The sequence below is a fragment of the Balaenoptera acutorostrata genome, chromosome 2 (genome assembly GCF_949987535.1).
Source record: "Balaenoptera acutorostrata chromosome 2, mBalAcu1.1, whole genome shotgun sequence".
NCBI lineage: Eukaryota > Metazoa > Chordata > Mammalia > Artiodactyla > Balaenopteridae > Balaenoptera > Balaenoptera acutorostrata.
In genome coordinates this window covers 106059613-106074704 of record NC_080065.1, presented here as the reverse complement: position 1 = coordinate 106074704, position 15092 = coordinate 106059613, and the positions used below count along the sequence as shown (strand labels likewise).

The 15092-nt window shown below is 38.3% G+C and overlaps 1 protein-coding gene across 1 annotated transcript in view; it reads left to right on the top strand.

Annotated features, from left to right (window-relative positions):
• The window catches only part of LOC130706528 (peroxisomal multifunctional enzyme type 2-like), a 62023-nt gene that overhangs the window by 15290 nt on the left and 31641 nt on the right, over window positions 1-15092 (top strand). The window contains exons 8-12 of the mRNA XM_057539086.1: window positions 281-305; window positions 1892-2020; window positions 5215-5318; window positions 6763-6999; window positions 9481-9532. Coding sequence (XP_057395069.1) covers window positions 281-305; window positions 1892-2020; window positions 5215-5318; window positions 6763-6999; window positions 9481-9532 — 547 coding nt within the window. The remainder of the gene's footprint in view (window positions 1-280; window positions 306-1891; window positions 2021-5214; window positions 5319-6762; window positions 7000-9480; window positions 9533-15092) is intronic.

Sequence of the window (15092 nt, the reverse complement as noted above, 5' to 3'; positions counted from 1 at the left end):
AGAAGAACTGGTATCGCACCTTGGTTTCTGTGCAAAGTCATGCTTTTCTACTACATGCATTTCTGCTATATTGTGTTGCTTTATTTTTCTACTCTGATAACATGAATAGTGCAAAGTCATGCCGGCCAACGGAGTTTTGTAGAGCTGCATTATTTTCATCCATTGTCATCTAGCATTCTGATACTCGTAAAAAGATAGCTGCCTGTTTTGTTAATTTCATGAAAATTCTATTAGTAATTTCACATTAGATGGTATAACTTCTTCCTCCTCTTTTTGGTAGGTTGGAGCAGGATGGATTGGAAAATGTAAGTCTCTTTTGGTTTTTGGTTTGCCATACATTATTTCCATATCTTTAAACCTGCATATCCAGGTAGAGCTGGGTAAAGACCTTGTCAAATGCCGAACCATTGGATTTAGTGCACGCATAATCAAACTCAAACATTGTAATAGCAACAGGTCTTCTAAAACATGGAAGTTGTCCTGCAGGCCTGTGGTATTTTCAAGGATCTTTTCAGTTTTTTTCCTATTAGCAGTGCTTATTCAATATTTGTCCTGTCCTATTCAGAACTGGCTGTTTTTTCAGACAGCACAGTCTCTCTTTATATTGATGTGTGTCTTCCCATGTCTCCGGCACCCCACATGCTTGTTCAGCAGAGTAGTGAGTGGAAGGGAGGGCGTTTTTTGAAGATGGGAAGAGCTCTGTCCTAGGCAAGTTCTCCAATTCTCTCAGTGATTCTTTTCTTCCTTGGAGCATGAGACATCAGAAGGAGACAGTGGGGAATCACACTGGACAGCTTTCTAGAAGAGAAATTGCAGCTGATCTATAGAAATTATTCTCCTTCAGCCCAACAGTAAATTCATCTGGCTTAAGTCCTCTTTTCCCCCAGTTCTTAAACCTTGTGAGCTCCAGATTGGATAATTACTTTATGGTGTTTAAAAAAAATTGTGAACATTCCAATATCCCAATTCAAGTTTTCAGTTGGATGCTGGTATCAAAATTAATTGAATTATTTAAAAGGCTGCCATTACTGGATGACATTGTTACAACATATTGTAGAATATTATTAATGACTGTTCTCTAAGTTATGAAGTAACTTATTCAAACATTTTTAAGTGTCTTATGACATCTTTTAAGAAAGGAAGATCAGTTGTTGCAATAAAAGCTGTATATGGGACTTTATCAATAAGAAATCTCTAGAAGCTTCTGTCATTCCCCAGGACAAATCTTCGATTTAGTAATCATCAAAGTCTGACCATTCTGTTTAAATAAGGTTCTGTTTATTCCTCAGGCTTTTTAAAAAAGACACAATGTTAAAAATTATCTTCATGGAACTTATGCAGCAATGATGATTTTTGTGAATCTGGGCAATCTAGTTGACTTCCCATGGACAAGGAGGAAGAGCAAAGGGAGGAAACGGGAGAATTATGTGGGGTTGTCTGATATATTAATTTGATTATCTGGAGTCTTTGGCCTGTTATCACCACTAGTTTTCAGTTTGCTATTCAACAAAGCCCTATTCTGTTCTGTTACCTTAAAGTGTATTATCTAAGTGATCTGTGGTGATGAAGACAGTCTTTTGGTGTGATTATATATAATTTAACTTTCTGATTCAGCATTTCATCTTACCTTTAGTAGTATCTGGCATAGTCAGAGGAGGGAGAGGTTTTCCCTTCAGCTTCAAATATTAGAAAAAGAAATTTGACATCCTAATGGGTTTGTTATTCTTTTAAAAAAACATTTGTAGTAAAAATCTTTAGAAGTTAGAATCTTTTATCCAAATTCCATTTTTCTTGAAGTTAAAAAAAAAAAATTCAGGGGACTCATGAATTCTGCTTTCTGTCTCGCTCTTAAACTGTGTGTTCAGTATCTTAGTTTTGTTTCTATAACCAGTACGATGGGAGCGGACCCTTGGAGCCATTGTAAGACAGAGGACTCAGCCATTGACTCCTGAGGCGGTGAAGGCTAACTGGACGAAGATCTGTGACTTTGATAATGCCACCAAGCCTCAGAGAATTCAAGGTAAAGAGTCCCAAGTCAGTTCAGTCCTGGTTGGAGAATCAGAGGCAACAAAGCATTCTCTTCTCTTATGGAATTGTCTTCTTAATTGTGATAACTTAGATGCTCAAATCATCTAGAGCACATTTTCTGCTCCAGTAGGTATTAGAACTCTCCAATTTAAGGTATGTATGTTACTCCCACTGTCAGTTTTTCAGTTTTCTTATGATCCTGATTTTTTGGTATATGTGTGATTGAGAGGACGGTAGGAGGTGTTTACCCATTTGTGCTCAATGCATCTATTCCCCATCTGGTGGTTGGTTTCAAAGTCTTGCCTTATCTAATCACATGCTCCTTATCTGACCTGATTTTTCCTTATTTTCCCCAAAGTTTAGTTAAGTCTTATATTATTTAGGCTTAGGTCTTTTCTCTCTAGTGAATAGATTTTGCTTTGTTTTAGCACTTTGTCTTTGCTACTGTTTCTCTGCCTTTCTAAGATGCCTCTTATTCCTTTTATCACCTCTGCTAATCTCGGTGCTTCTTTAGAAAAACTCAAGCCCCAGATGTTCAACAAAACTCCCCAGATATTCTGGGCTTCAGAAGATCTCTTTCTTAGCTGAACTCTTACAACTTGAGCGTCTAATCATGACTGCTTTCCACTGCTTTTGTTTCATAAGTGTGTGGTTTCTTAGCTGCATAGTAAGTTCCTTTGGAGGCAGAGAATGTATCTTGTATGTCCTTTTGTATTTGGTGCTAGTATAGTGCTGAACTCATAGAAAGGATTTAGTAAATGCTTGTTACCTTGAATTATTGAATCATCTATGATATGCCACAGGAAGAGATGGCCAATAAAAGTCACATTATTTTTTCTAGTATAACTCACATATGTATATAGTATATGAACTTTAAAGGACCTTTCTGGGAAGGATCATGAATCAGGATTATTTTATAGAAAAATCTGTTTTTCCCTTCCTAGTGTTATATTTAATGTTTGATAGAAGAATATATCTGAAAAATGACTGTTCTTTTTTTTTTTTTAATCCCAATGTTACTTTCCTGTCTGCTGGTACACTCACTGAAATATTCATTGTACTTTTCTCAATCAGAGGATAACATGATTGTTATGTCATTAGCGGTAGCATTTTCTGTATTCTTTTTTTTGATATTTGAGATAAATTTAGTCTCCGAATAGCAGTCACCTATCAATGAAAATTAGGAAAAGGAAAAAGGAAGAAGTGTCTTAAAAACTCTTCTCTGAGGTCAGAATTCCATTTTATTGCCTTAAAAGTATTAGACTAATATAAAGAAAAAGGTAACAATGAACTATATAGTTATAAATGAAAAGATACCCCTAGTATTTGAAGTACAGTTAGAAAAAAAATCTTACACTTTCTGTAGAATCACGACTTTCCAAGCACCCATTTCATCATTCTCATTTTACAGATGATGGAACTAAATCCCAGAAAAGCTGAGTAAGTGGCCCAAGCTTTCTCAGTGTTTGAGCCAAGAGTTAACTCAGGTGGTCTGTCTTTGAGTGCAGTACCGCCGGCCTGTACCGAGGTTACTTTCAGTTAAATAGCCTCCCATCTAGGCAGCAGCCTAAATGGGGTGGTAAGAGGAAGATTGGTAAGCAAGAAACCTACCTCGTGTCACCAGGAATGGCAGAGAGCCCTGGTCACCTCACATTCTGTAGTTTAGTTATAGTTTTTGTCTGAGTTTAGAAGGAGGTTTGTTAGAAAGGTCCCAGAGCTTTTGGAACCTTATGGCATATGTGGATACTCTGTGAATCTCCTTTATTAACCTTTTAGACCCCAGAATAGCAGCTTCTGAATTCTGTCCATAGTCACTGGTCATAATGGTGGTTTTCTCTGGAAGAATTTTCAGTAATATTTTCTGAGCAAGTTACCTGTACAGAGACCTGGGGGGTAATCTTGACATTGTTGCATCCTGGAGGAGGGGTGATGGTGGGGAGAGAAGGAAAATTAGTTGTCCCTCCACCAGATGGAAATTGCACATCTGTGGACAAGGATCCGACTTTACAGAGTTGTAAAAATCACTCAAAGACTGCAAAGCTCAGAGCCTCTTTGGAATCATAACGTGGGGAGAGTATGTTGGAAACACCCAGTTATCTTTGGTCTGTTCAGAGTCTCACGATTTTTTCCTGCAATAGCCTGACATCGTACAGTCAGTTCATGAATGCCAGCGAAGGTTCTGCAGCAGGCTTGCTGGATGTTATAGGAATGATTGTCTAAAGCATTGTAGCTTTTCTTAGTCACGTCTGTAACAAAAGCTTTTTTTTTTTTGGAAATAGCTTACATTTATTTGGATTTCACCAGGAGAATATTAGCTCTTTAGGATATTTGAAAGATGATGCTTTTATGATCTTTATGTAATAGGTTTACCAAAGCACTCTGTCTTATTTAAATTCCAGTGATCCTAAAGAGAAAATTCAGTTCGTTCATCCTTATTTATCCTGAAGTTGATTGACTTGAATCATTCATGATTTAAATTTTATTTCAGTAGAAATGAAATATAGTTCAACTATATAGGAAAAATCTGGAAGTTTGTCCTGTGGGTCACTATTTAAATAGCACTGTAAAATAACTGGCTAGATATTTCACATATGCAAATGCTCTTCCCACACCCTAGTGGGACTGATTTTTCTTTTAATTAATTTTTATTGGAGTATAGTTGATTTACAATGTTGTGTTAGTTCCTGCTGTATAGCAAAGTGAATCCGTTATACGTATACATATATCCACTGTTTTTTAGATTCTTTTCCCATATAGGTCATTATAGAGTATTGAGTAGAGTTCCCTGTGCTCTACAGTAGGTTCTTATTAGTTATCTATTTTATATATAGTAGTGTGTATATGTCAATCCCAGTCTCCCAATTTATCCCTCCGTGTCTCCCTCTCACTTGCTAACCATAAGTATGTTTTCTACATCTATAACTCTGTTTCTGTTACGTAAATAAGTTCATTTGTACTATTTTTTTTAGATTCCACATATAAGTGATATCATAGATATTTGTCTTTCTCCTTCTGACTTCACTCAGTATGACAATCTCTAGGTCCATCCATGTCACTGCAAATGGCATTATTTCATTCTTTTTTTATGACTGAGTAATATTCTATTGTATATATGTACCACATCTTTATCCATTCGTCTGTTGATGGAAAAAAAGCATTATTATTGTTATTTATTCTTTTTTTTAGACTCAATTGGCGGTATAATTGAAGCTCTAAATAAAATAGATTCAGATGGAGGAGTTTCGGCAAATCATACCAGTAATGTGACATCAACAGCTACATCAGGATTTGTAAGTGGAAGAGAAAGCCTAACGCTTTGCCTTCTTTGGAGACTTTTTTCTTTTCTTTCCTTTTTTTCATTTTTCTTTTCTTTTATGCAAAAAATGCTTTTCCAAGCTATTAATTTATTGTTAAATAGGAAAGGTGAGTGACCATAAAACTTTATAGAACATGTAATGAATGTTTATAAAATTTGAATGAATGTAAAGCTAAAATATTAAATGTAACTTTTACTTTCTCTTCTTCCGTGTAATAAACAAGCGTATTTTTTGTTTTTTGGAGCATTTTTGATAATCGTCCTTCAGTCACTTTCTAACTCTTTAGAAAAGGATATTTAACTTAGTGCCTCTTTTGAGTCATTTCTTTTAAGGAAAAGCATTGATAGATTGTATTTTGGAAATATTTCAACATGGCTGCAAGTAAAAAGTCTCCCATTGTGTCAGAAATTCTAAGAGAGCTGTGGTTATAGTTCTTGTGAAGTTTGCTGATTAACTATGTCCAGTACTTCTTTTTTTAAAAAAAAATTATAGTGCATAAATAATAAGAAATAAGTCATTTGACACATTCAGTTGTGGTGTTTGGTGACTCAGGGGAGACATAGTGATGAAATAAACAATCTAATTGTAACCCTGAGAATATGATCAGTTTGTAAATGTGATTTTACTTTAGAGTAGGGGTTGGCAAACTTTTTTGGTAAAGGGCCAGATGGTAAATATTTTAGGCTTTATGGACCACGTACTGTTTCTGACACATAATCTTCTTTTTCTTTTTTTAGACCACTCTTAAAAAAATGTAAAAACCATTCTTAATTCTCAGCTGTTGTTTGCTGACTCTTGCTTTAGAATGAAAGTGATCAAAAATTGGACATGATTCTTTTAGAACCTAACATATGCTTCACAAATTAGCTAGGCATGTCATCACTAAATAGAAAAATACAATATCCAATTAGATAAAGGATAGTCCTGGGTAGGAGCTTACGGTAAAATCTAATTATAACCAAAACCATTATGAAGGAGTCTGATTTACAAGCATTAAGCAGTGTTTTGCTCATCTGTTTCTACTGACTTTTATAAAATAGATCTTATAGAGCCATTCATTATCCCTGTTTATAATAAGTTTTTTATTTTTTGTAATTTTGAGTAGCTAACAGTCACTGTATTAATAGGCTTTTCCATCATCAGAGACAGGAAAGTTGAAAATGAGATATACTATCTGTTAACAAGAAGCGGGCAAGAAAAAAGTACTTATTTGTAAATGAAGTCTTTTTCCATACATTATAATTGATTTTATTTAAAAAATATAGTGAAACAATTATGATACCCTATCAGATTTAGTAAAATGACATTCTATTCACAAAGCTAAGTATGTAGCAGTTAATAGTTTTGAAAAGTCAGAAATTTAAAGATTTGACAAGAGTATCAGTGAAAAAAATAACTTTCTACAATTGTTCCATAGGCTGGAGCTATTGGCCATAAACTTCCTCCATTTTCTTCTTCTTATACGGAACTGGACACTATTATGTATGCCCTTGGAGTGGGAGCATCTCTCAAGGAACCGAAAGATTTGAAATTTATTTATGAAGGGAGTTCTGATTTCTCCTGTTTGCCTACCTTCGGAGTTATTCTAGCTCAGAAATCTATAATGGGTGGAGGATTAGCAGAGATTCCTGGGCTCTCAGTCAACTTGGCAAAGGTATGCATAATAAGAAACCTTTATTTTGCTCTTCTTCTCTTTCTTTAAATATGATTGGTAAATGTCACATGCTGTGTGTGTGTGTGTGTGTGTGTGTGTGTGGTGTCTTAATACAATAGTTTATAGTGGTTGATTCAAGGATAAAGATTTAGCATGTCTTTTGATTTTTCTTAAAAAGAAAAAAAGGGTAGAGAGTTAGTTGAAAAGGCAAGCAAAAAGAAGACAACAATAATTATGTACAGTCCATAACCCTGGCATAATGTTACTAATTCTCTCTCTGCCATTACATGCTATTTGACCAAGGGTAAATAACTTCTCTAAGCTTCAGTTTCCTTATGTATAAAGTGGGTATGATATTCCTTACCTGACGATAGTGATGAAGGAGCAAGAGTGAAGAATATTTGAAGCAGAGAGAACAGGTGTAAAAGGCCCCGAGGCAGGTGCATACTTACCTTGTTTTTGGAACAGCAAGGGGGTTGATACAGCTATAGAATGAGCAAGGGGGCAGTGGTAGGAGAAGAGGGCCTTGTAGTCATCATAAGAATTTTACCTCATACTCTGATTAACATGGGAGGCCATTTGTAGTGCTTTGAACTGAGGAGTGGTATGATCTGGCTATGTTCACTCACAGGCTCATTTTTGCTCCTCTGTGGAGAATAGATTTATGGGAGCCAAGCATGGAAGCAGGGAAACCAGTTTGGAGTTGATTATGGTAATTCCAGCACTAGTCTGGATATGCATGGACAGAAAGAGGAGTCAAGGAAGAAGGTTTTTGGTCTGGCTAACTGGGATGATATATATGCATATATACCCATATATTTAGAATTAATTACATACAATGTATTTAACATGTATAGTAGTTACATATGATATATTACTATGTATAATAAAATAGATATATACAGTTACTTTAAGGTGGGGATGATCAGGAGTTGGTTTTAGACAGATTTGAGATGCCTATTCTACATTCAAGTGGAGGTATACAGTGGGCAGTTAAATATGTGAGTTTAGAGTTTGCGGGGGAGGCCCTACTGGGATTCGTAGCATTTAAGTGAGATTTAAAGACATGAGGCTGGGTGAAATCACCCATGTGTGAATGTAAGTAGAGAAAAGCCTGAGTTTGGTGAGAGGTGAGAGGTGGAAGAGATGAGGAGGAGTGAGCAAGAGAGACTGGGAAGGAGTGGCTGATGAGGTATGAGGTGTATCAGGAGAGTGTGGTATTTGAGAAGCAAAGTGAATAAATGGTTTCAAGAAGGGAGGAGCAAACAATTGTGAGAAGGCTTTGGGGTTATTTTATTTCTTGAAGTGAGGGTCAGGCCATGAGTCCAGTTGATAACTGTTGAATCGTAGACTTTTGAACTGATTTCTGTGATTTTGACTGATTGGAGAACCCATTTACTGGAGGATCGATTAGCTCATTGCTGCTCTGAGTCTATGAGAATCTATGGTTATTTTATTAAAGTATTCGATGAAGTTGGGAGGGAGGCAAGGAATAGATGCCAGGCAGTTTGTTGTTTTAGTCACTCTCCCATGGTATTTGTTGCATACAGTTCTTCTGTTTGGGTAATGTCAGTACAAACAATTAAAGTAAATGTTTCAGAATTCTTCCTCAGAGTTGGAAGGAGTTGGAAATCATGAATAGTGTTCAAAATCTGTCACTGGGAATGATAGCCGTCTTGGGATTTGAATCCCAGTCTTCCTAACCTTGAGCTTCCAGGTCGTATGATAGTGAGGCAGTCCTTCATTTGTCCTCCCATCACTACCCTCACCCCTTTTCTTTTTCCCTTCTGGGTTCTGAGGAAGACTGGGAATTAAACTGTCCCATAGCAGTTGAGTGTGGTCATTCGGATATATGGGTCAGGTTTTGTTTTTACTGTCCTATTGTATTCCTACATATATTTTTATATTCTTGCTTTGATACATTGAAGTTAAGTGGCTCTGATGTTGCACGGGGTCTTTAGTATTTACTCTTACACTAAGGAAATGTTGACATTGGCAGTGCTTTTACTTGAATGTGGTTGTAAGATTTATATTAATGTTTTGGTTATGTCATTTGTATTTGGCAGGTGTGACCTGAAATTACTTTACTAGTACTGACCTATTTGTTCATTTTTATTCAATAGATATTTATTGGATACCTGCTATGTTCCAGGCGCAGTGACGAGCACTGGAAATGCGCCTAGTTTAGTGTCTCCATTGGCAAATAATCCACAGTTATCAGTCAACAAAAATTTATGAATGTCAAGAAAGAACACAAATGTATCTTTTCTATTCTAGAGAGCTGACAGTCTTTAGATTGGGGGACTGATTATTTCTGAATCATATAATTAAGAAGTGGGAGCCAAATTGAGACAGATAATTTGGGGGAAGTAGTCACGTGAACGTGTGGACAGTGAAATGCCACTTGTGATTAGCGGTATCCACAGAAGAAGCTGTGGAAAAAGAAAGTCTACTAATAAAATTTTGCTTACCCTAACGTAGGTTCTTCATGGGGAGCAGTACTTGGAGTTATATAAACCACTTCCCAGAGCAGGTGAGTTCTTGATGGTTTTATTTTCTGACTAACCTTCCAAACTGTGTCAATGTGTTAAACTGGCATAGAGCAACCTAAATAAACAATATTATAAGTTATTTATGTGCATGTCAGCCATTAGAGTAGATTGATGTTAACTAGTACCTATTTTGGTTGCCTTAAACTTTGTCCTATTTGAATAGTCTTATTTAATAAATTATTTCAAAATACTAAACATCTGGTCAACAATTGAAAGGAGCATATTCTGTGTGTGTCCTAAACTTAGTGATTGTGTATAATCAGTTATGATTCCCATGAATATGATTCTTCATTCTTTTCTCAGGTATTTGTGTTGGTACTGATTTTCATAAGGCAAACAATGTTAAAAGATACAGAATGTCTTGTAATTAACTTTTTTCTATTTTCTTTTAGAGTAAGTAAAACCAAGGCTGTCTTAATAATCAGTTTATTTTTCTCAATAATACCTTACTTGTTCAGTAAATCTCATTATCTTTTCACTTTACTTTGATATGTTTGTTTTATGTTGCTACTCTGATGTCAGAATATTAATTATATACAGACCATGTAAGGTGGTAAAATAAAAAAAAGTCTTTTTCATTTCACATTATATAATGTAGAGGTCAGCAAATAGCTAGAATTATACTTTAATTTTTTTTGAGATTTTAATTAAAAAAAAAATTCTTATTGCTTAATGCTGAATAGTTCTGTTTCAGTGTTAGTGTTACTTGTTTCTGGTTGTTTTTGTAGTTCTTCCCTGTTTTTTTTTTTCTTCTTTTACTTTTTTCCTTTGTGGTTTCATGCTTTTCTTTTGCTTGTGTTCCTTTCTCTTTTGTTTTTGGGTATCTGTTCTAGACTTTTGATTTGTGGTTACCATGGGGCTCATAGATGTTGATCTATGACTGTGTTTATTTGTTTTAAACCAGGTAGTCCCTTAAGTTCAAACACGTTTTAAAAGCTCTACATTTTTTACTCGCTTCCCCCGTACTTTGTGTTTTTTTTTTTTTTTAATTAATTAATTCTTACGGCTGTGTTGGGTCTTCGTTTCTGTGCAAGGGCTTTCTCTAGTTGTGGCAAGCGGGGGCCATTCTTCATCGCGGTGCGCAGGCCTCTCACTATCGCGGCCTCTCTTGTTGCGGAGCACAGGCTCCAGACGCGCAGGCTCAGTAATTGTGGCTCACGGGCCCAGCTGCTCCGCGGCATGTGGGATCTTCCCAGACCAGGGCTCGAACCCGTGTCCCCTGCATTGGCAGGCAGATTCTCAACCACTGCGCCACCAGGGAAGCCCCCATACTTTGTGTTTTTCATGTCATAGTTTACATCTTCATGTTTATCCCTTTACTGATTATTGTAGTTATACTTGATTTTACAATTTTTTTTGTTTTAGTCTTTGTACTAGCTTATTTAAGTGGTTGAGCCTCAGCCTTCCCTATATATTTGCCTTTACTAATGGGATTTTTTCTTTTCTATAGATACTTAATTCTTGTTACAGCTTTTTCTTTTCCACTTAGAGAAGACCCTTTAACATTTCTTTTAGGGTTGCTTTAGTATTGATGCTTATCCAAGAAGTTCTTTATCTCCCCTTCAATTCTGAAGGATAATCTTGCTGGGCAGAGTATCCTAAGTTGTAGGTTTTTCCCTTTCAGCACTTTAAATATACCATGCCACTCCCTTCTGGCCTGCAAAGTTTCTGCAGAACAATCAGCTGATAGCCTTATGGGCATTCCCTTGTATATGCTTTTTGTTTTTCTTTTGCTGCCTCTAGAATTCTCTTTAAGTTTTGCCATTTTAATTATGATATGTCTTGGTGCGGGTCTGTTTGGATTCATCTTGTTTGGGACCCTCTGTGTTTCCTGTACCTGGCTGTTTCCTTCTTCAGACTTGGGAAATTTTCAGCCATAATTTTCATTAAATATATTTTTACCCCCTTCTCCCTTTCTTCTCCTTCTGGGACCCCTATAATGGAAAGTTGGTATGCATGATGTTACCCCAAAGATCCTTTAAAATGTTCTCATCTTTTTTCTTTTTGCTGTTCTGATTGGGTGATTTCCATTTTCTATCTTCCAGATCACTTATGTGTTCTTCTGTATCACCTAGTGTGCTGTTAATTCCTTTTAGTGTGTTTTTCTTTTCAGTTGTTGTATTCTTCAGTTCTGATTGGTTCTTTTTAGAATTTTCTAGCTCCTTGTTAAAACTCTCACTGTATTCAGCTATTCTTTTCCATAATTCAGTTAGCATTCTTATTACTAATGCTTTGAATTCTTTATCTGGTAAATTGTTTATTTCTATTTCATTAGTTGTTTTTTTCAGGAGTTTTCTCTTGCTCTTTCAGTGGAAACAGATTCCTCTGTCTTTTCATTTTGCTTATCTATTTCTTTATCTATTGAAATTTGGTGAAATAGTTACCTATGGTGGTCTTGAAGGGGTGTTCTTTCGTGGGCATGTCCCTATACAGTCTGCATGTGCCCAGTGGCATTGATGGGAGAGCTGGATTTGATGTGAGCACAACTTATGTCTTTTCTCAAGGTGTGCTGGCAGCTGTCATCTTGGTAGGGGGTGGAGCTGTAGATGGAGGGGTAGGGCCAAGCCAGATGTTAGGTAGAGCTTCCCCTCTGCTTAGTGGCTGTTACCCCACTATTTGGTGCGGGGGCAGGTCCCAAGTTGCTGGAGCAGAAGCCCTGAGGGTCGGGTCTGAGCTGGCTAAGTTTCCTTTAAGTGTGTGCTTCCTCCCCCTCCCAGCACTGGCACCCTTACTCCAGAGGGGAGCAGTGGTGGAGCAAGAGGGGCGGGTGTGGGTAATCAGTGACGGTCAGAGCATGGTTTTGTTTTGTTTGTTTGTTTGTTTTAACATCTTTATTGGAGTATAATTGCTTTACAATGGTGTGTTAGTTTCTGCTTTATAACAAAGTGAATCAGTTATACATATACATATGTTCCCATATCTCTTCCCTCTTGCATCTCCCTCCCTCCCACCCTCCCTATCCCACCTCTCTAGGTGGTCACAAAACACAGAGCTGATCTCCCTGTGCTATGCGGTTACTTCCCACTAGCTATGTATTTTACGTTTGGTAGTGTATATATGTCCATGCCACTCTCTCACTTTGTCACATCTTACCCTTCCCCCTCCCCATATCCTCAAGTCCATTCTCTAGTAGGTCTGTGTCTTGTTTTTTTTTTTTTTTTTAATTGTATTTATTTATTTATTTATGGCTGTGCTGGGTCTTCATTTCTGTGCGAGGGCTTTCTCCAGTTGCGGCAAGTGGGGGCCACTCTTCATCGCGGTGCGCGGGCCTCTCACTATCGCGGCCTCTCCCGTTGCGGAGCACAGGCTCCAGACGCGCAGGCTCAGCAGTTGTGGCTCACGGGCCCAGCTGCTCCGCGGCATGTGGGATCTTCCCAGACCAGGGCTCGAACCCGTGTCCCCTGCATTGGCAGGCAGACTCTCAACCACTGCGCCACCAGGGAAGCCCCTAGGTCTGTGTCTTTATTCCCGTCTTGCCACTAGGTTCTTCATGACCCTTTTTTTTTTCCCCCTTAGATTCCATATATATGTGTTAGCATACAGTATTTGTTTTTCTCTTTCTGACTTACTTCACTCTGTATGACAGACTCTAACTCCATCCACCTCACTACAAATAACTCCATTTCGTTTCTTTTTATGGCTGAGTAATATTCCCGGAGCATGGGTTTCGTTTGGCATGGCCACCATCAGAGATCTGGGGCCCCTGTGCAGCCACCAGTAATTGCTGCCCCCTCGCTGCTCAGTTGCCATGTAGAGTTTGAACCTCCTCAGTGTCTCATGGCTGAGCCTTTTCCTCAATCATGGCAGCCCAGAGTGTGAAGCTGCGACATGAGGCACATGGTGCTGGCGTGTTCTCTCAGCTCAGGCTGGGGACCAGGGCAGTCGTAGGAAACCAGTCAGCTACCCAAGTGGTTTCAGTCCGCCCTCTCTGCCCTGCCTCAGGGGCACGTAAGTGTTCACGTGCTCCCGGAGTCCAGGCTTCCCACAGCCCTCCTGTTAATCCCACTGGCCCTCCAACCAGCCAAGGGGACTCGTGTTCCCCTTGTTGGACACCAGGGCTGGGGCGTCCAATGTGTGGCTTGAACTGCTCACTCCCCAGGGAAGGTCTCTTCCCGTGTAATCTCCTTTTTCCTCTGAGTCCCCTCTCAGGGACACAGGTCCTGACCTGATCGCTTTTCTTCCCTTTCTACCCAATTACCGGTGGGTCTTTCTTATAGTCTTGGTTGTACAGGTCTTTCTGTTAGTCTGCACTTAGTTTTCGGTGAGAATTGTTCTACATGTAGATATATTTTTGATGTGTTTGTTGGTGGGGAGGTGAGTTCCGTGTCCTCCTGCTCCACCGTCTCAGTTTGAGTCTTCAGTTTAGTGTTACAGCCTAAGTTTTCACACAGCCCTTTTTTTAATCTGAGGCAGTGTGCAGTGTGTGGTCAGGTGAAGAAGTTTGGCTTTTATTTTAAAGACAATAGATAACCACTGAAGGACTGAAAGGAGAGAATTATATGATCAAACATGGATTTTAGAAAGCATCAACTCTGGCTCATGTTTGTAATGCTTGGATTTTAAGGGAATGAGATAGAGAGAAGGAGATTTTCTAAGAGACTGTTGTAATAATCTAGGTTAGAGACCGTGGTTGATTGAATAGGATTGTGGGCATGGGGATGGATATAAGTGGAGAAATTATAGAGATACGTAGGGAGTGGGCTTGGTGTTTGATTGGATGTGGAGTTGATCACCTGAGGAGGTCACCAGCAATTTGACAATTATTTATTGATTACTTTCTAACTTCTAAACTTTCTGCTAGGGTTGTGAATAAATGGAGAATGGAAGCAAATCTGGACTCTGCCCTCACGGAGCATATAACCTAGCTGGTGGGGAGGGCAGCCAATAGTCAAAAAGCCACACAAATAAATGTACACTTGCAACTATATGTGATAAACATTACAGATGAAACATACGTGATACCATTAGAACTTAAAATAGAAGGATTTGGCATAATCAGGTTGGTAATCAGGTTGACTTTGGGAAAAAATAACTTCAGACATAATAGGAGAGCATGTTTTAAAGTTGGTCAGAGTGGACATGTAGGTACCTGGTTAGAAGTCTGTTGTGGTAGTTCAAATGAAATGATGGTAGCTTAGGCTAAGGTGGTGGTGGAGAGATGGAGAGAAGTGGGAGAAGCAGAGAGAGATTTAGGAGGTGAAAGTGACAGCAATCTAGTTATCCTTAGCGTTTCTTTTACCATCTTTCATACCAAGGCGGGTACCAAGTTCTTTGATTCTCTCCCTTCAATACATTTAGAATCCTATTTCTGTCCCCCTCACTTTGACCACCATCATCTCTCACTTTCTAAGTGTTCTCTCTGCCTCCATTCTTTTTTTTTTTTTTTAAAGAGATTGGAGTTTATTTATTTATTTATTTTTGGCTGTGTTGGGTCTTCGTTTCTGTGCAAGGGCTTTCTCTAGTTGCGGCAAGCGGGGGCCACTCTTCATTGCGGTGCACGGGCCTCTCACTATCGCGGCCTCCTGTTGCAGAGCACAGGCT